The sequence below is a fragment of the Lingula anatina genome, chromosome 2 (assembly GCF_051362555.1).
Source record: "Lingula anatina isolate TDL-2025a chromosome 2, LinAna3.0, whole genome shotgun sequence".
In the NCBI taxonomy this organism is placed as follows: Eukaryota; Metazoa; Brachiopoda; class Lingulata; order Lingulida; family Lingulidae; genus Lingula; species Lingula anatina.
Window position 1 is genome coordinate 11,704,480 of NC_141768.1, and position 21,360 is coordinate 11,725,839.

A 21,360-nucleotide genomic window follows, 5' to 3' on the forward strand; every position below is an offset into this window, starting at 1 on the left:
TAACTTTCCATTATTACATATTTTCTGTTTTCCAAATGTAAAGAGATATAAGTAGCCAATCTGGATAAACCAAGTTCTACCTACCTACTGATCACAATTTTGGTTGTTGCCCAGGTAAAAATGTTTGAATTCATTTTGATACATCAATAGTAAAATTGGTTGAATATGTGGAAATACATAAGACTTTGCAACCAAGATTTTATATCATATTTTAAATGATCAGTAACATTCTGCCACTCTTTTCTGAGGACACTGGTTGTCTTTGTACGACCAGCACGGCGCACTCTAAGGAAAAGGCGATTCTGTCTTCTTGGTGTGATACGCGGACACCCTGGTCGAGGTATTGGAGTAGGTGCCTTTTTTGTAGCATTTCTTTGGAGGACTTTACTAACGGTTCCTGATAAATGTTGCATTGCCTGTCAATGGCTGTCCGTTTCTGTCCATTTTCTCTGAGAGCAAGAATCCCATAGAAAGCTGCGTTGCTTAGCAGTCGAACCATATCTTCTCTAAGGTACCTGTCAAGTTTCAGAGCTACCCTTCATAGCTTCTCTAACTACACCCAAAAGATTGGCCAAACCCATGCGTTTTTATACAAGGGCAGAAATTGCCGAAAAGACTACCCCTCACATTTCTGACCACAGAACATGCAACTGCATGCATTAATTGTTTTGAGAGTTGTGTGGTAATTAGGTAACACACCAGGCTACACATGGAGTGACACTTCAGTTTGAGATTTAAAGTAGTTAGAGAGAAAATAAATATTTTGTAGAAAATTAACTCGCCAAAAAATAATATTCCATATTAAGTAGTAACCCTGTATGTGTTATTTATAAACTGAAATAAAACTGTGTGTGTGCCCATGGAAACGTTTTTGTTCAGGGGCGGATCCAGGATTATTTAAAAGGGGGATCCGGTATTTACGAATGACAGGTCGCGGATGGGGATCCAACCCTCGCCCCCCCCCCCCCCCCCCCCCCCCCCCTTTGGCCTGGAGCGCGCCCCGAAAAATAATTGGTATTTTATTTTCAAAGGCGAACGGTGCCATTTGGTACGCTTTAGAACTATGATTCATGTGGTCAAAAATCTAATTTAAAGAGGGGACCATTGGTGTGGTTTTTGTCAGAAATCGGAAGGGGGGTCAGGAGCCCCTTGAACCCCTCCCCCCTAAATCCGCCACCGTGTTTGTTCCTTGCCTATTTGGGCACATTTAAATATTAAAATGTGTTTTTTGATATTGCTAAGAGTTTCTTAATTTCTGTGTCGCACCTCGATTTGATGTTAACGTGAACCCGGGGTATTTAAATTGGTAGGCCTATACTTTTTTTTTCTTCTCACCTTTGCAGCTAATAAACTGATAATGATTATAGATCTAGTCTATCGTTAAAATTCGCAATGCGCTAGTTGAGAACAAAATCGCCAAACAAACTGCGCACGCGCATGATGCCGGATGTTACCCTCAGTGGCTTTACCTTCTTCAGTCGTGCAATAACTAACGTGGCACAAAATGATAAGCTGACATATTTCGATCTGCAGACGGTACAAACAACACAACACCAGGTAGGGATCTTGATTGATTTCAATTTTGATTTGATAATTTTTCAGAAATGTGCGACATATTTCGTATGTAAACCAACAATCCCCTACAGGCTACAGGGTACCCTTGCAAAAGTTGCATTAGAGTAACTACAACCAGTAACCACTACTCGCACATTGTCATTGTTAACTTGATGTGGGTGTCACAAAATTTGGTAACCTTATGTAGTTGGATACAGGTCATACCTCCAGGAAACCTAATCCAATATGGCATTTGTTTTTCATACAAAAGAGTGATAAATACTAGACCTATATCTCTTGTCTTAGTCTTATTCTTTGATTATACAATATAATCATTACGAATTACGATTATTTATGTGAGAGCCATATCATGTTTAAAAGGTGTTAAATAAAATTAAATGAAAATTAGGTGAGAAAGATTTTTTTATTCTTTCTAATATTTTTATGATGGCACTTTTTGATAATAGTTATGATACCCTTTTAGCCTTAATTGAGCCTGAAATAAGAATCAGTTTGGGAACAGAAGCAGGGGCGTAACCAGACCTTTAAAAATTGTACGCACAGATTTGTAAAATTCCCAGCAAAATGTAGACTAACGCAAGAGATGAAGGACAGCGTAATTACAGCATATGTGCCACACATCGCAGCTTAATTTCCATTAATAATAAAATCATCATTTAGTCAGAAATATTCTCGCAATTAAAAAAAGTTTCAATATTCTTATTACCCAGAACGGTATATTTATTTAAAAGGAGGCTAGCTTCGCATATGTGGAACCCCCTTCCAATAATCCTGGATCCACCTCTGAGTTGAACTAACATACGGTTTCATTCACCTTACATGTGGATGCATGGCTCCCAAAAAAAACCAATTGTACGACACGACAGAGCTCTGATACATCTAAGTTTAATTATTTGTTTGTAAAAATTGCCCATGTCACCCTGTTAGTTTGGAGGGGTAAGCTGGGTCAAAATCCTTTGAAGCTTTGCAGGAAAAATTTTTCCTTTGTTTCTCTAGCTCCTTCTGAAACCTGGTGTCCAGATTTTATCTAGTGCCCCCAGGGTTGTGGGAGCTGCTCTTTGAAAATAACACTCAGGTAAAGGAAGTTTCAGTTAGATGGACAATTAAGATAGGACTTGTTAAGGTTACAGGCATTGTTTACCTAAGTTTGCAAGACCGGGGGGGGGGGGGGGGGGGGGGTCAGAACAATTGTGCCTATACAATTGATACAGAGGATTTGTACATACAGGTGACTTTAATAAGCAGAAGATTTTCTTTTATATTCCGCGAAAAATACACTAAATTTATATAAAATAATATCATGGTTGGCCAAAAAATTGTACGCACAGTGCATCCGTGCGTATGCCTAGTTACGCCCATGAGAAGCATGTATCAATTAGTGATTAACTAAATAAATGAATTCAGCCAAATCATCATTTGCAAGAGTTCTGCTATGATTTCATTTAATTATTATCAGTACTTTATTTCGATATAATCCATTATATATTAATGGGAATCCACAAATGAAAAAAGAGTAGAAAATACTATAATGAGTAGAGATGACAACAGCAAGCCTTTTTGGAAGCTTTATGAATTTTTAATTCTTTTTCAAATAGGTGGTGCTTATACTAGATCCTCGTGATGCAGACAAGAAGAACTATGCATTGTAGGATTTTATACATTTTAATCATCATTACATTCTGCCACTGCCAAGAAACTGCAGACAAAAACTCACCTAACCCCACTGCAACAAACTCTGATACCAAGCATGATAAAAATATTGTGACTGAACACAAACAAGCAGCAAATGAAGCACAGGTTGACACTAATTCAAAGCAAGAAGAGTCTGAGTCCACAGAAAAATCTTCAACAGATACCAAAGGTAAGACCCTGAATGCAGAACACAACAAGCAAACTAAAACATCACAGTCACACCAGACACCCATGGTGTTTTCCAGTGAGGGAAAGGATATAGCTAATGAGAGAAGAGAGCCTATTAGCAGAAATGAACACAAAGTGGATCAGAAAGAAGACGGACAACAGCAGAAACCAACCAGAGAGACTGATACAGTAGGAAAAACACCTGACCAGCAGCAAAAACATTTAAAAAAAGAACATTCCAAAGTGCAATCTGTAGAACATCAGCAACATCAGATAGTTAACAGCAGGGAAGAACAAAAGAATGTTAACTTACAGCAGCAAGAAAAAAAGGAACAACATATTCAACAACCTGGAAAACAGCAACACCAGCAGCAAACTGACAAACAAAATCATGGTGCAATACATCAACAACCACCTGATGTTAAACACTTCCAAGAACACCCAGATGTACAGCAGCAACAACAGATCCAATTAAGTCAAAATGATCATCAACAACAGCAGAAAATACCCAGTAATGTAGAGCAACATGTAGAACACTACCAGCAAGCACACCAAGAACAGTCACAACAACCACACATAACTGTACACCAACCGCCATCACTTTCAAATTTTCAACATGAACAAGAGTCAGAAAAACATCAGAAAGTAAAAGGGAAATTGCAACCCCAACATGAGTCCCAACATCATACTAATCAACAACAGACCAAAGAACAAAATCAACATCAGAATAGGCACCAACAACAAGAGCCTGGAAATGTCCAAGCTTCATCAAGTCAGTCACGTAGTCACACACAGGACAGTACACAGACACAAACCTTACACCTTCAAGAACAGAACCAGGCCAATCTGCAACAAAATCTTCCTGAACACAAACCTGTTCCTAAGACTGAGCCACATCAGGAGTCGATCCATCATACCTCCCAGCCAGCAGCCCACACTGACTTCCAGAAGTCGGGACACACAGAGGCTGTGAAACTGGAGCCACCTGGCAACTACATGGAGAATCAACAGGGAGCTGAGGGACCGCCACTAGAGGACCTTCATGATGCCATAGCTGATCAAGACAGCACTGCTCCAGATGTTCTCAAAGAACAAAATGTGAATGCTGAAAAGGTCACTAAAACAGCTTCACAGTCTGTATTGCATGGCAGTGAGGCAGATATGATAAAACAACCTAGTCAAGGTATGAGTACAACAAGGAGCCTAACCTGTTACCAATCAAGGGAAAGGGTATTCATTATAGAATTAGTATATTTAGTTGGTTTTGTAGCTTTTTTTTTTTTAGATTTATTGCTCTTTTTTATTACAAAAACTAATGTCAAAACAAACTCATCAGTCATTTGGTGTTGGCCCTCAAGGTGAATAAAATTGCTTTTTGAATTAGTCATATGGTGATTTTTTTTTTTTTTTGTTTTATTCCTTGCATGCTTGTATATCAACAGAATATTTTTATTTGTTTTACTAACTTGTATTTAAAACCCCACAATATTTGACTCTAAGTAACTGTGTGCAATTTGATCAATTTATTATGTAAGTAAATCACAGAAATTGTTTTTTAAATTTTGAGAAAAATTCAGAAATCTTTGTCACTCCTCATTAACCAGACTGATAATCATATAGTAAATGTAGATTTTATAGTGTTATTAAAGAATTGTTTATGCCTAGCACTTGCATACAATACACATATTTTAATATTTTATTTAAATCACAGATAAAAAAGCAGAGCAAGAGCAGCCTGAGAAGCCAGCAGACATACCTCCTTCTACTGATGCAACTGTAGATGGCGCATCTGCCGATGAAGATGAAGATGATGAGTTCCAAGACATGCCACATCATCACCCACGACACCACCAGGACTGGGACGATCAGTTTCCAGAGGTTGTAAATCAAGATGATTTACATGCCAATAAAATAAAAAAGATATACCGTGAGAAAGTTGCCTCGGATGTGAAGGAGACAACAGTTATATACAAAGCAGATGAACAAGAGCTAGTGAAGAAGGAGAGATATGTGCAGAAGCTTAGAGCAGACGGCAGTGTTTCAACGGAAAAGGAGGTGGTACATGTGCAGCAGGAGGAACATGACAACCAGGAAAGAGTCAGAGGTATATACTTGTCATTGACAAGTTTATGATACTGTTTTGATGATATGTGTTATCTTGATTTTATCTTACAATTCCTAGTGAGTAAATTTCTTCCAGTAACACAATTTTGATTTTATTTAAAATAGAAAACAGTTGTATGGAAAAAATTAACTATGTTAAATGCTTCACTCATCACTTTGATGTTCATTTTTAGAAATGTCTTTTTTTTTTTCTTTTTTTTTTTGTTAGCAACTGTGAAGTCTTCTACATCCAACAGCCAGGGACAAGGAGATAGCACAACTGTCACACCAGACTGGAACAGTCAGTTCCCAGAGGTAGTCAACAAAGAAGATCTAAAAAATGGCAAAATACAAAAAGTGACACGAGAAAGAGTGTCACAAAATGTAAAAGAGACCGTTATTACGTACAAGCCAGACAAAGCAGGCTTAGTGAGGACAGAAAAATATATACAGACTGTGAAAGAAGATGGTACTGTGCTGCTAAGTATGGACTTGGTGTATGAATTCCATCCTGAACTGTGGTCTCCCCCTGCTGCTGATGAGGAAGAAGAGGATGAAGAAGAGGAACAAATACCTTTAGATCAGCAGGTACAGCTACTAGTTATTCCAGCGTCTTTTGTTGTATAATAGTTTGAATATGAAGATATACAGCTATGAGTATTTCCATTTATTAAAAATATGAATTTTTAAACCAAGTTGAGTGGATCTAAATAATTAAGAAGTTGCTAACTAACACTGTGATGATTGAGTGCTTCTTTAAAAAAAAAAAAACTTTGCAAAATGAAAGTATTTGCACACTTCTTATTGCTGTGAAAATTTCCTTGAAAATTTCCTTGAAAAGGAAGATAACAAGAAATTAGAAATATGTTATAACTTTCATCAAATGAAAGAGCAATGCATTCTAAGAAGAAGGTTGATATATATATATATATATATATATATATATATATATATATATATATATATATATATATATATATATATATATAAAATTCACTGTCTCTTTCTTTAAAAGGTAAAGGGACTTGGTCAGCCATCTTATCAAGGTGACCAGGAAGAGGAGAATTCTGAAGAGCTTACAGAAGAGGAAAAACTAGGTAAAATGGCATTCCTTATATACTGCTAGAATATTACTGAGAGAAGATAATGGGCATGTGTTAGTTACTGATCATTTAAAATATGATATAAAATCTTGGTTGCAAAATCTTATGTATTTCCACATATTCAACCAATTTTACTATTGATGTATCAAAATGAATTCAAACATTTTTACCTGGGCAACAACCAAAATTGTGATCAGTAGGTAGGTAGAACTTGGTTTATCCAGATTGGCTACTTATATCTCTTTACATTTGGAAAACAGAAAATATGTAATAATGGAAAGTTAAAGCAATATATCTGCCCTTGTTGAAAATTGCAAGGTGTTTACCATTGCAAAAAAAAAAGATAAAACTGGTGAATTATTTACTTTCTAATAATTTCATTTAAATGCTGTCAAGATGGCTTTGAATTTACAAACCAATCATGTCTTTTTATTTTTATTTTTAGCCAAAGAATATTACACTAAGGCAGAAAATATCCTGCAGCAGAACTTGTTGAAGAAATACAAAGAGTAAGGGAAATGTATCATTTATTTTTCTCTATAGCTCCAATTTTAAATCTTTCTGTCGGGTGAGAAATGGTTTGGTTATATTTAAGATATACAACTCTAACAGCTGTTGGAGATTTCATTTGTTATAGAAATTCAGAGAAATGCTGTAAGGTTATAACATTTTATTATAAATTAAGAACTAGAACTAATGTCTCTTTTAAGTGAATTTTGCTAGACTTCACCAGCCTAGGGTATACCTCATGATACAATGTTCAAACTTGACAGAACATCTCAGACGCCACTGAATAAGGCATTAAGTTTCCAATCAAAGCAGTGTATGTATAAAGCCCCCTGGTTATTGCATGTTTAATATATGATACAATGAAGTACTGAATTTATCAAATGATTACATTTGGATACATTTATTAACTCTATAGAGTTATTATTCTGGGATTTAAAAAAATCTTATCCTTTATTTCAGAGCATACCAATACCTAATCCATGCAAGTGAATTGAACCACACAAAATCAAAAGAGATTCTAAGCTTTGCCTACCTGTTTGGGGACTTTGTGCCGCACAACATCACAAAAGCCAGAGAAATAATTGAAGAACTAGCTATGAATGGCTCCCCCAGAGGACAAATGGTAATGAATTTGTGGCAAATCAGTTGTACAGTATGGTGCATGTATAACTGTTTGTTTAGAATTCTCTTCTGTAACTTGTTGTTACCTACATGTAAATGGTTTGCCACCTCTGTCCTTTAAAAAAAAACTTTGGGTGAGTTTTCCAAAATATAACAGACTGAACAAAAACACACCTGGAAAGAAAAGTTATGCAGGAGGAAATGATGTAAAATAGTCCCTGTTTTGGTCCCACTTCAACAATGTTAAAATGCCAAATTTTTGAGAAAATATCATAGGCTTTGGGCATAAAAACTGAGTTTTATTTCAAAGAAAAAATACTGTTTGATTATTCTACCTACATAACACTTCACATGAATAGCAGATATAAGTTTCGGTTCCAGTTCTTTCATAAGTATTTCCATATTTTGCAAGTTTGTAAATGCAGCAGAAACAAAAACAAAATGAGTGTTTTATAACGATTGTTCTGTTTGATGTGGGTAAATCTTTTTTCACTTTATTCCAGGGTTTAGGATTTCTTCATACCACAGGGATTTCAGTGAATTCTAGTCAGGCTAAGGTGAGATATAATAAAGAATAACATCATTCTTAATAAGATGGTGCACTTGAACAGTTTTATTCATCTGACAGGGTAGATTTCACGTTTATGATTTTAATGGAGGTTGTATCTGGGTTAAAAATGTTGAGGAGTATGACAAAAAGCAAGCATTGATTTTTGAATTGGGTGTTAAGCTTATTGGAACTAAATTAAAATCAGTCTTGAAATTTGCACTTCAATGGCACTTAAAGAGGTACACGTAGTGTGTGAGAAGGGGTGTGAGCTGGAGGAACATGTATGTATGGTTTGATATTTTAGTCTTAGTAGCCATGCAATACTCTTTAATCAGTGTAACATTGTGGGAACCCTTTTTTGTCAGCAATTTCAAGAAAGAGAACACCCAAAATGAAAAAATATTGAATGCACTCAACCATCTAGTCTCTCTTCCAAATGTTTTCATTTCAATTACCTAAATGTTCTTTCTTATCATTATGTACAGACACAGATGTGTCTGTACATATTGCCATCACCTGCGTCTGTCGTCGCCGTCGTCGCCGATGCCGATGCCGATGGCGATGCCGTCGCCGTGCACTTTCACTGTAAACACGATAAGTGGAACACAGTTTTATTTTTTGGTTTTATATTTACAGAGCTGATGAATATTCATAAAACGCAGGTCAAGTTCAAAAATCAGCATGATCGGGCCATTATTGTAGAAGTTATGCTGTTTTATCACTTTTCAGCATATATGCAACCCTGTAAACACATTTTAAGGAAAACCATTAGGCCTGTTGTCATGAAACTTACAAGAGTAATCAATCTTACTAAAACGCAGGTCAAGTTCGAAAAACGGCATGATCGGGCCATTATTTTAGTAGTTATGCTGTTTTTTTCCTTTTTTTCAGCATATGTGCAATACTGTAAACACAATATAAGAAAAACCGATAGGCCAATTGTCATTAAACTCACAGGAGTGGTCAATCTTACTAAAACGCAGGTCGAGTTTGAAAATCAGCATAATCGGGCCATTATTTTAAAAGTTATGCTGTTTTTTCACATTTCCTGAGATTCAATTCTTAGGCATGTTAACAGTCTTATTATTTTACTAATAAGATACATTAAAGTGTTTGGTTGACATTTCCTGCATCTTTACAACATTATTAGTTGATTATGTAAAAATGATGGTAAACTTGTTATCGTGTATTGTGTAATAAAGTTTCAAAAATGGAAACAAACTCATATCATTGCAGTTTGTCAGATTCAATCATTCACTATGTTCAGAATCTCAGAATGGAGGAAATTGGACATTTAACACTATTCTATTGATATTTTTCCCATCTCATCAATTATCTAAGTTGATCATATAAAAATTGCAGTAAACTGTTTATTTTGTTTTATGTTAAAAAAAGTGTTAAAAATGGAAATAAACCCATGTCATAACAGTGCTGTCTTGTTTCACATTTCCTCAGATTCAATTCTAAGGCATGTTAATAGTCTCATTATTTAACTAATAACACATGTAAAAGTGTTTGGTTGACATTTCCTGCATCTTTACAACATTATTAGTTGATTATGTAAAAATTATGGTAAACTTGTTATCGTGTATTGTGTAATAAAGTTTCAAAAATGGAAACAAACTCATATCATTGCAGTTTGTCAGATTCAATCATTCACTATGTTCAGAATCTCAGAATGGAGGAAATTGGACATTTAACACTGTTGTATTAATGTTTTTCCCATCTCATCAATTTTCTTAGATGATCGTATAAAAATGGCAGTAACCTGTTAATTTTGTTTTATGTTTAAAAAATTGTTAAAAATGAAAAAAAAAAAAAAACATTTCAGAACAGTGCTGTCTTTTTACATTTTGGCATTTTCAAGTTGTGACTTTGAAGTTCCATGGGCCTGAAGACCTTTGCTAGTCACATTTTCTGAATATCCATGATGCTAATATTTTATTATTAAAAATTGATGGTCATTATGCTGTTAAACATTATGTAATATTGCATCAAAATTTGAAAAAAATCTATTTTGGGCACTGCTCCCATGATGAGCATTTAAGAAAAACCATGTCACTTACTGTTCTCAAACAGTACAGTAAATATGTACAGATGTGTCTGTACATATTGCCATCACCTGCGTCTGTCGTCGCCGTCGTTGCCGTCACTGGTGCCGTGCACTTTCATTGTAAACCTGATAAGTGGAAGTCAATTTTACTTTTTGGCTGTATATTTACAGAGCTGATTAATATTCATAAAATGCAGGTCAAATTCGAAAATCAGCATGATCGGGCCATTATTGTAGAAGTTATGCTGTTTTTTCACTTTTCAGCATATATGCAACACTGTAAACACATTTCAAGGAAAACCGATAGGCCTGTTGTCATGAAACTCAAAGGAGTAATTGATCTTACTAAAACGCAGATCAAATTCGAAAATCAGCATGAACGGGCCACTATTTTAGTTGTTTTGCTGTTTTTTCATTTTTCAGCATATATGCAACACTGTAAACACAATATAAGAACAAGGCAGCAAAGCTGTCAAATGTACAGACAAAGAACAGAAAATAAAGATGCAAATAAGTGAAAAATTAAATTTTCACAAAAAACTGTTAAATTGCCAGAAAAATTTACCAAACAGACTGCGTTGCCTATTGAAGCTGTATTTTAGTCCCATGTTTCTTTCCTATAAGTTTGAGAACAGTAAGTGACATGATTTCCCTTAAATGGTCATCATAGGAGCAGTGCCCAAAATAGGGGTTTCTTCAAATTTTGATACAACATTAAATAATGTTTAACAGCATAATGACAATCAAATGTTATTAATAAAATATTAGTAACATGGACATTCAGAAAATGTGACAAGCAAAAGTCTTCAAGATCATGGAACTTTAAGTCACACCTTGTAAATGCCAATATGTGAAAAATTAAATTTTCACAAAAAACTGTTTAACTGCAAAAAAAAAAAAAAAAAAAAAAAAATCCAAACAGACTGCATTGCCTACTGAAGATGTATTTTAGTCCCATGTTTCTTTCCTGTAAGTTTGAGAACAGTAAGTGACATGATTTTCCTTAAATGGTCATCATGGAAGCAGTGCCCAAAATAGGGGTTTCTTCAAATTTTGATGCAATATTACATAATGTTTAACAGCTTAATGACCATCAATTTTTAATTATAAAATATTTGTATCACAGATATTCAGAAAATGTGACTAGCAAAGGTCTTCAGGCCCATGGAACTTCAAAGTCACGCCTTGAAAATGCCAAAATGTAAACAAGACAGCACTGTTCTGAAATGGGTTTATTTCCATTTTTAACACTTTTTTAACATAAAACAAAATAAACATTTTACTGCCATTTTTATATGACCAACTAAAAAAATTGATGAGATGGGAAAAGTATCAATAGAACAGTGTTAAATGTCCAATTTCCTCCATTCTGAGATTCTGAACATAGTGGATGATTGAATCTGACAAACTGCAATGATATGAGTTTATTTCCATTTTTGACACTTTATTACACAATACATGATAACAAGTTTACCATGTTTTTTACATAATCAACTAACAATGTTTTAAAGATGCAGGAAATATCAAACAAACACTTTTAGGCATATGTGAAAAAAACAGTATAACTTCTAAAATAATGGCCCGATTATGCTGATTTTCGAACTCAACCTGCGTTTTAGTAAGATTGACCACTCCTGTGAGTATAATTACAATTGGCCAATCCGTTTTTCTTATATTCAGGGATGCTAGTGGGGTCCGGAAAGAAAACCTGAACTTTTTTTGGGCAAAGACCGGGGGGGGGGGGGGGGGGGGGGGTACAAATTGATTATGAAACAATTACTATATTTCAAATTTTATTTAATAAATATATTGCAATATATGTCATCACAACTTCATGGTAATTTTCAACAGTTGTTTCCAAGGATAATCTTGACATTGACAAGATGGAAGTGCCATCAGTACATAAACACCTACCACCCATAGTAGACAGTAATGATCCCTCACGTAAGCTTGATAATCACCAGCATGATAATGATAGTCACTAAATGTTAATCCCTTTCATTTATCATTTTCAAAGATTGGTAATGGCTAATATCGTCTGCCCCCTCTCCGCGAAATCCATTTAGTTTGGTTTAGTTCAAAATTCCACGCACGCGGTGTCAAAACTTTCCACATGGGTGCCGACATTAAAGCCTACATTTCCAACCAATCAAGCGCCATAAATAAATCACGTGCTACGGTTGTGACTAGATATTGTGTTGAAATGCAGCTCTGTCGCAATGGTTGAAATGCGACGTTCCTCTGACGCATCGTTCGTCCAGTCCGCGACCACGTTAAAAACGAGAATTCCGGAACAAAATATAGTACCAGAAAATTTTATAACTGGACGCAAAAAACCGGAATTCCGGTAAAAACCGGAAGACTAGCATCCCTGTATATTGTGTTATCAGTGTTGCATTTATATTGAAAATAGTGAAAAAACAGCATAAATTCCCTCAAAATAGCCCAATCATGCTGATTTTCGAACTTGACCTGCGTATTATGAATATTCATCAGTTCTGTAAGTTTCAAGTCAAAAGGTAAAATGGTTTTCCACTTATCGTGTTATCGGTGCTGCATATATGCTGAAAAAAGTGAAAAAACTGCATAAATTCCCTAAAAGTGACCCGATCATGCTGATTTTCGAACTTGACCTGCGTATTATGAATATTCATCAGTTCTGCAAGTTTCAAGTCAAAAGGTAAAATGGTTTTCCACTTATCGTGTTATCGGTAAAAGTGCACGGCGACGACGACGGCGACGACAGACGCAGATGATGGCTATATGTACAGACACATCTGTGTCTGTACATAAAAACAGATGGGCCAATTGTCATGAAAGTCACAGGAGTGGTCAATTTTACTAAAATGTAGGTTGAGTTCGTAAATCAGCATAATCGTGCCATTATTTTAGAAGGTGTGCTGTTTTTTCACATTTCCTCAGATTCAATTCTTAGGCATGTTAACAGTCTCATTATTAAACTAATAAGATACGTAAAAGTGTTTGTTTGACATTTCCTGCATCTTTACAACATTGTTAGTTGATTATGTAAAAATTATGGTAAAGTTTTTATTGTGTATTGTGTAATAAAGTGTCAAAAATGGAAATAAACTCATATCATTGCAGTTTGTCAGATTCAATCATCCACTATGTTCAGAATCTCAGAATGGAGGAAACTGGACATTTAACACTATTCTATTGATTTTTTTCCTATCTCATCAATTTTCTTAGTTGATCATATAAAAATGGCAGTAAACTGTTCATTTTGTTTTATGTTAAAAAAGTGTTAAAAATGGAAGTAAACCCATTTCAGAACAGTGCTGTCTTGTTAAAATTTGATGTTGAATTTGCAGTTTAACATTATGTACTTTTGCATCTGAATTGGCAGTAGCCTATTTTGTGCACAGTTATTTCCTGCTTTTTGTCTGTACATTTGACAGCTTTGCTGCCTTGTTTTTATTCTTTTTCCACTGTAACATCTTTGTTCCAGGCCCTTGTGTACTTTACATTTGCTGCACTTGGAGGAGATCCTCTGGCTCAGATGGCTTTGGTAAGTATGCACGTTGTCTGTAATGCATGAATTAATTCTCTTTTTACTACTTTATTTTATTACTCTAGAAGTTAAAAATATTTCTTAAAAACAATGAAATAAGGTCCCTGTAATTAAATGACCATATTAAACATGTCAGATTTGAAGCTGTATCCGAATGATATTGTTTCCACATAGACATATCTTTGCGTTCTGAATGAAGCTCCCCGTGATGCACATGTTTGACCATATCTAGCTGACATAACCAAATATATATATACATATATATTTGTATTTACTATTATTATTATTATAATTGAAATCTTTTAAAGTGATGTATCTTGTGATACTGCAGGGTTATCGTTACTGGGCAGGTGTAGGAGTAGAAAGCAGCTGTGAAAAGTCTCTGACATATTACAGGAAGGTGGCCAGCAGAGGTAGGTGATAAACAGAATTAAAATATGAGCAAAAACGATGTTACTTTTTTAGGTTGTAAGATAAATTCTACTATCTGGTGAAAGTGGTTGTTTGTGGAATTTTTAGAAAATTTCTCTGTTTGTGTAAAGGTGTCCAAGTGCAATGGCATTTAACTTCTGGACACTTTTCAAAAGGAGCAAGATGAAAGACATAGCTGAATTACCAAGTGTGACTCCAAGCATTTGACTTTTCAGTATATTGGCTGAAAAATTATACATTTTGTCATTTGACCTGATAAGTTTAAGTGCCCTGAAGTTAAAAAATAAAGTTTTTAAATAATAGTGTTGTCCTTGATTTTAGTTGCAGAGCAAGTGTCTCTCTCTGGTGGTAATGTGGTTCAGAGAATTCGTCTTCTAGATGAGGCAGAGAGTCTAGGACAAAGTAGTGGACTTATGGATGATGATCTGATACAATACTATCAGTTCCTGGCTGACAAGGGAGATGTACAGGCACAGGTGAGGTAGAAAACGTAGAAATTAAAAATATATAATTTTAAACTTAAAACACTTCCTTGATATTTAAAGTCAAGTTTTAGATAATTACATTGAAAAAAATTTAAGTGTGTTGAAAATACTATATATAAAATTGAGGCCATTGTTTTCTTGTAATCCATCTATGTGAAATACATACTTAATAATTGTTTTTGTAGTTAGAATTTTATCTTTATGTATAAATCTACATGTGGTAGCATGAGCAGATAAAATCATCCAGACTGTTGGATCCACTACCACTGCTGCAGAATTATTCTTAGTCAATTCTAAAGTCAAATCACGCATTTCTCTATATAAAAATTTTTTCTAGACAATTCTGACCATCTTCCTGAAAACTCAAAAATCATCTTAATCTGCCCCTGTTGTAGATATGTGATATGTGTCATACATAATATTAGCATATTTACCTGTCATTATTTATGTATATGCATATATATGCCCTGTACATTCAGGTTGGTCTAGGCCAGCTTCACTACCAAGGTGGGAGAGGTGTAGAAGTCAATCATGAGGTAAAGACAATGTAGGCAATTTGTTTGTGTGTATGTGTGTCATGCTAATTTTGAAAAAATTTAGGTGAAAATCATTTTTGTGGCAATAAGATGCACTGTGGAATTTAAACATTTAAAGAAAGAAAGTGCTTTTCTTCTAGTGTCTGTGGATAAGGTATATTTTGATGAAATAACAGGGTTAATAAGGCTTTCAGAAAATTGCCCATTTACTAAGTCATGCATTCACTCTCTTATTTATTTTTACTCACACAGAGGGCACTGAACTACTTCCTGCAAGCAGCAGAGGCAGGGAATGCTAATGCCATGGCTTTCCTGGGCAAGATGTACTCTGAGGGTAGCCCAGTTGTCAAACAAGACAACGAGACGTCATTTAATTACTTCAGGAAAGCTGCAGAAAAGGTGAGAATCTCAAAGTTTTAATATTAAATTGATAATGAACTTGTGGTATGTTGAGCTCAGTGGTGAATTCTGTGTAATTAATCAAGTTTTTCTTGCTGTCATAAATTCTTTTAATACAGAATTAAGTCATCATAAGCATTATGAATGGTATTTCACTCAGTTTTATTATTATTTCACTGTTTATTGTTGAAGAAGGTAAATAGAGCATCATGTGTCTTTGAACCATTATTGGATGATTTAGACTTGAGATAAGTCTTAACACTTGATTTTCAGGGTAATCCAGTGGGCCAGAGTGGGTTAGGCAATATGTACCTGTATGGGAAAGGTGTAGATAAGGTAAGAGGGACAACTACTGTTGTAGAAATATCCCTGAGGATTGATAAAATCAAACAAATGCTCTCTTACTATGAATAATTGAGTGATTGTCACATTATTTTCTTTTTTTTTTTTAAATATAGAATATTGTTAGTCATTATGTTCAATTTTTGATATTTTTAAGTTATAAAGGCCATGAAGCTGAATGAGTATGAACATTTTTCTTTCATATTCGTAACATTTCTCTGTTCTTTCCCTATTAGGATTACAGTATTCGTAACATTTCTCTGTTCTTTCCCTATTAGGATTACAGTAAAGCTTTAAAGTATTTCACCATGGCAGCAGACCAAGGCTGGGTTGATGGTCAGTTGCAGCTGGGTACAATGTACTATAGTAAGTATTAGAGTACAGTGTTTAAATCAATGTGGGTGTTTACATACACTATTTTTAGTTCACTCTTTCATCGCAAATCATTGATGTACAGTTTGATGTTACCAGTTTGGTAGTCTTATTATCATATGTTTTTCATGCATTGTCTGCTACTTATCATTATGTATTGTCTACAGCATTGTGATAATCCAAAGAGTCAGGCACATAAACAATCACACGCACACACTCACTTTACTGTTATTAATTAACTATTTATTTTCATGATTATTAGATGAAAAAATTATGTAGCTATAAAAAAAATCTTTGTTATTGTATAGGTGGACTAGGTGTTCGTCGGGACTACAAGGCAGCTCTGAAGTATTTCAACCTGGCCTCCCAGTCTGGCCATGTTCTTGCCTTCTATAACCTTGCTCAGATGCATGCTACTGGTACTGGTGTCTACAGAGCATGTCACACTGCAGTAGAGGTAAGTACTTGGGCATTGGTTAAGAATCAGGAATGGCAAAGTGCTTTTCCTCCTACAGTTTTGTGCTTAATCTTAGAAAGACTTGCTTTTGGAGCTGCGTAGTGGTTTCCAGAGGGAAATTCATTGACAGCTTTATTTACTCTCCATACATTCTGGCTTGAAAATGCAGCTGATATGTCAGTCAATCACAGAATAATGACGCAGAAATTGTGACAATATTTATTACTTATTTTATGTTTTTGTATTATAATGCAGCAATACATAAGACAAAGAGAAAAAAATAAGCAATAAATATTGTCATCTTTGTACCTTAGTTTTTCTGAGATATGCTCCAAATGTTTCTGCTCATTTTTTGCAGCTGTTCAAAAATGTTGCTGAAAGAGGGCGCTGGGCTCGCATGTTGATGGAAGCACACACATCGTACAAAGAGGGAAACATTGACACCACTTTGTTGAAGTATGCCCTGCTGGCTGAGCTGGGGTATGAGGTGGCCCAGAGCAATGTGGCCTATATATTGGACAGAGGTGAAGACTCCTCTTAAACCCTAATGAATCTGTACCCCTTGATCATTATTACCAAATTTGAAACAACTCCCTTGTTATTCACAAAAAAAATATTGAAAGATGAATGATTGTTTTGCTTGTTAGACTTTTATTCAACATTAAACAGTTATACCCAAAAATACATCGAGGACATAGTTCTTTAATCTTGATTTTATTTTGATATGTTGCAGGTGAAAGTCACATGTTTGAGCAGAATGAGACATATCAGAGAGCCCTGCTGCACTGGAATAGAGCTGCGTCTCAAGGTAGGAAGACAGTAGATGGAGCAAGTAATAATATTTCTCCTTTGTTTGCATATTTGATATGTTTGTTGCTATGATAATGTCTTCTCCATTTTAAAACACTGTAATTTTTGCAGATGTATTGTTAATATTATAGGTTACAGTGTGGCCAGGTTAAAGATAGGAGACTACCACTACTATGGTTATGGCACTGATATAGATTATGAGACAGCAGCACTTCACTACAGGATGGCCTCAGAGCAGCAGCACAATGCACAGGCCATGTTCAACCTGGGCTATATGCATGAGAGAGGGCTAGGAATGAAACAGGTGCATAAACATTTAGGTTTGCTTTAGTGTAGTTTCAGTCAACTGAGTTAAAAATAATATGGTAAATAAAATAGAATTGTTTGTCAATTCCCATAAGGCAAAGTTTATATTTGGGAGATTTTGTGGGTGTTAATATGAAGCCAGGTTAACTTATGTCATTGTACATGTCTCTGAATGTAGTTCCATCCTGAGGTTTGGCCTGTTGGAAACTACTTTATAACCATCATGACTATACCATTTCCAATATTGTATCTGAGAGACTAGCCCATGAATTCTTATGAGATTTCTGATAGACTTTTGAATCCGAGATGTGAATTTTCACAATGGGGACTTAATTTTGACAGTTGGCAAATATTGAGGCATTTTGCATCTTATGGAATGAATACTTCCTTCTGATAGATGATATATGTTTGTCTTTGTAGGACATCCACTTAGCCAAGAGGTTCTATGACATGGCAGCTGAGACCAGTACAGATGCCCAGGTACCTGTCACCCTGGCACTGGCCAAACTGGGGGTCATGTATGGGATGGAGCACTACCTCAAAAGGGTAAGTTGTGTTTACAAGTACTATACTGCTACAAGTACTTATATTCTGGGTTCATTCTAGGATAAAGGTAGCTGGAAAACTGAGAACAAATTTGGATTTTGAGCTTAAAGGGATAATAACTCTTCATTTTGGGCAAGAAATGAATTTTCCTGGAGTAAACAACAATTTTCCCATACTTACCAATGGTTAATGAATCCATTTTCACATTCAAAGTTAGTCCCTGGTTTTTTTTCTAAAAAGTTTGGTTTTTTGTTATAATCTCTTAAGAGATTATAACAGAGTATAGCCATCAATGGAGGTCACGTGGTCTACAGACAAGCTCAGATATCAGAATAATAGCTATAACTACCGTTTTTGTGGTACAGCAGTATATATTATATTTCTATGAGTTGTTCACAATGTTTTTATTGTGAAATATAGATCTCATACGAAGAGTTATTATCCCTTTAACCATGAATTTTGCAAAAAGAAGTGAAATGTGTTGAATTACATTTTGAATCTGTGTAAAATTTGACTGAAATTTATTCAAATTGTATGAGTCCTTCCTCCAAAAACAATAATAATAATAATAGTGATAATAATACTGCAAAAACAAGGCCCCAGAGCTATGATTTAAATCTTTATTTAGATGTGAAAGCTATTTGGCTCAGGAGTTGTTTGTAATGTAAATTTGATTTTGATTATGTATTACATTGCGATTGTGATTGTATATATCTGTGCATCTGTACCTACATATATTCCACAATAAAAGGTGGTTATAATCGTTTACAGATATTATGTACACGAGAACATGTGAAACAGTAGTCTAACTGAAGTAATACCAAGTTATATGTTTTCCAACTTTTTTAATATAACACAATTTATTTTTAAAAAAAAACTAATTCATATGTCAGTTGGTTTAGAAGTAGAATTAACTTAAAATTATAAAAGCAAAATTTTCACACTCTTTTGGGCATTTTCATTTTAGGATTCACTCCTGTCATTAAAGAATTCCAATCTGTGGAAATATGTCGAGGACTTGGATCCACGTTGGCTGTTGGGTCCTGACTGGGACCTCTACCTGATAGCACTGTTAGCAGGACTGCTAGGACTAGTTGTTATATACAGAAGACAGCTACAGACGTGACCTTTTCATTAACACCATCTAAGTCTTAGCTTCATGTGTATAGGGTATTGGTTTCTGATGAGATTCATTTTAATGCACTAGTTTTACTACTCTAATATAGAATCCAATGTCCAGAGTAAACGGCAAATTTTTTTAGAAGATAGAAATACTTTGACAGTTCTACAACAATGATAGTTGCCTTACTGTCATGCTAATATGTAACATAACTTTGTGAATTTGCCAGTTGGTTATTTTTTGATGCAAAAAGACGAGTTGAATTGTATTAATGGGTCAGTAAGTTGTTAGACTGTCCTGTTGTTAGACTGCTTTCGCTAATAGGTCGACTTCACATATTAGGATATCTAAGTAGAGTAGTTTAGGTTTAACTCAAAAACCTGAATGACTTTGTGATACCTAGGACCCATCAAACTTAGTTCATAATGCAGAAGACCTTGGTGCTGTCAGACAGTCTAGTGCTGCCCTCTGTTGTCAGGTTGTGCTTTGAATCCTGCAGTTATTTTATCTGACTCTCTTGTACCAGGACATTGCATTGAGGAGTGTGTCTGAACTATTATTTATTTAACAAACTGTAAAAATTGTGATAAACAATGTGTTACACAATGTAATAAAAGTGAATATTTGCTCTATTTTTAATAAGTGATAGCAGTACCTGTATAAATGTTGTTAATCTCTTACTGATCTTTACTGATCCTGCATGGAGGCTGCTGTTCTTTATCCGAGTGGACATGATCAGGCAGTTGATACTAGAGCTGCATGTGTAAAATGAATACAATTCTTTTGTGAAAACGTGACTGTTATTTCTATTACAGTATCTCAGCACTATTATTTACTTGTGACGTTTGGATTTATTGGTCCATATGACGATGTGACTGGTAACAACACGGAGATATCGTGGGTTTGATATAGTAGCATTAAGTGAGTAAAAGTGCATTTGACGTGTAAACTGATTATCCTAACTCGCCACAGGTTGGGAGTAAGATTGTTTATTTGTACGCTCTACTAAAGGCAGGCGATACATCTTTACTGGAGGGAAATGCCAAGGAATAGGACTATTGAGAAAAATCTGACTTGGTATAGAGAAAATGTATCGTATGCACAATGATTATTACTTCTTCACATGCGTCTCAAACGTGTTAACTTAACGCCTATGGTGCACTTGCCCATTCCAGTGGAAAATGTTAAAATTTTTCTTTTCAAGTGCAATAACCACTTCTAAGAAGTGCTATTTCTTTGTCATTTAGAGTTTCTAGTTTATTTAGTTGTTAGCCATTTTCCTGTCAAGTAACAAGATTTCCAAGACTTAACATTTTGTAGATTTTTCTCGCTCAACTAGTTAAAATTTGATGAAAGGTGTGTGTGTGTGTGTTACAACTGTAATAATGATGTTGGATTGAAAAGAAATAAAGATATATGATATGAGTAAAAAGATTGTGTTATTTTAAATCAACTATCGTTTTCATTAATACCCAAACTATAATTGTCTTGAGACAAACATTAAAAAGTTATATGGGAACGAAGGAGGCTGCCACAAAATGAGTCTTTTAAGTTTAGTTTGAAATGGTGTTATTTAAATTGTCGTTTGCAATATGACATCCTTTGAAAAGGTGTCTGTTAGGGTAATTGATTATTTTATCAGCCCGAA

At 34.9% G+C, this 21,360-nt stretch overlaps 1 protein-coding gene across 2 annotated transcripts; it reads left to right on the top strand.

Moving 5' to 3' along the window:
• The first annotated feature begins 1,411 nt into the window (after positions 1–1,411).
• LOC106176103 (protein sel-1 homolog 1) lies at positions 1,412–21,144 on the top strand. Of its 2 annotated transcripts, none has more exons than XM_013558335.2 (21): positions 1,412–1,557; positions 3,171–4,618; positions 5,147–5,539; positions 5,768–6,126; positions 6,554–6,635; positions 7,087–7,150; positions 7,611–7,773; positions 8,276–8,329; positions 13,845–13,904; positions 14,239–14,320; positions 14,661–14,815; positions 15,304–15,360; positions 15,613–15,759; positions 16,033–16,095; positions 16,380–16,467; positions 16,782–16,930; positions 17,289–17,454; positions 17,664–17,738; positions 17,872–18,044; positions 18,467–18,592; positions 19,560–21,144. In XM_013558335.2, the coding sequence occupies exons 2-21, from the start codon at positions 3,196–3,198 to the stop codon at positions 19,716–19,718; spliced, it is 4,038 nt and encodes a 1,345-aa protein (XP_013413789.2). In that variant the 5' UTR covers positions 1,412–1,557; positions 3,171–3,195; the 3' UTR covers positions 19,719–21,144. The 2 variants fall into 2 exon arrangements, with proteins under 2 accessions (XP_013413789.2, XP_086860258.1); XM_087004132.1 differs by having other exon boundaries at positions 3,171–3,436.
• The last annotated feature ends 216 nt before the right edge of the window (positions 21,145–21,360 follow it).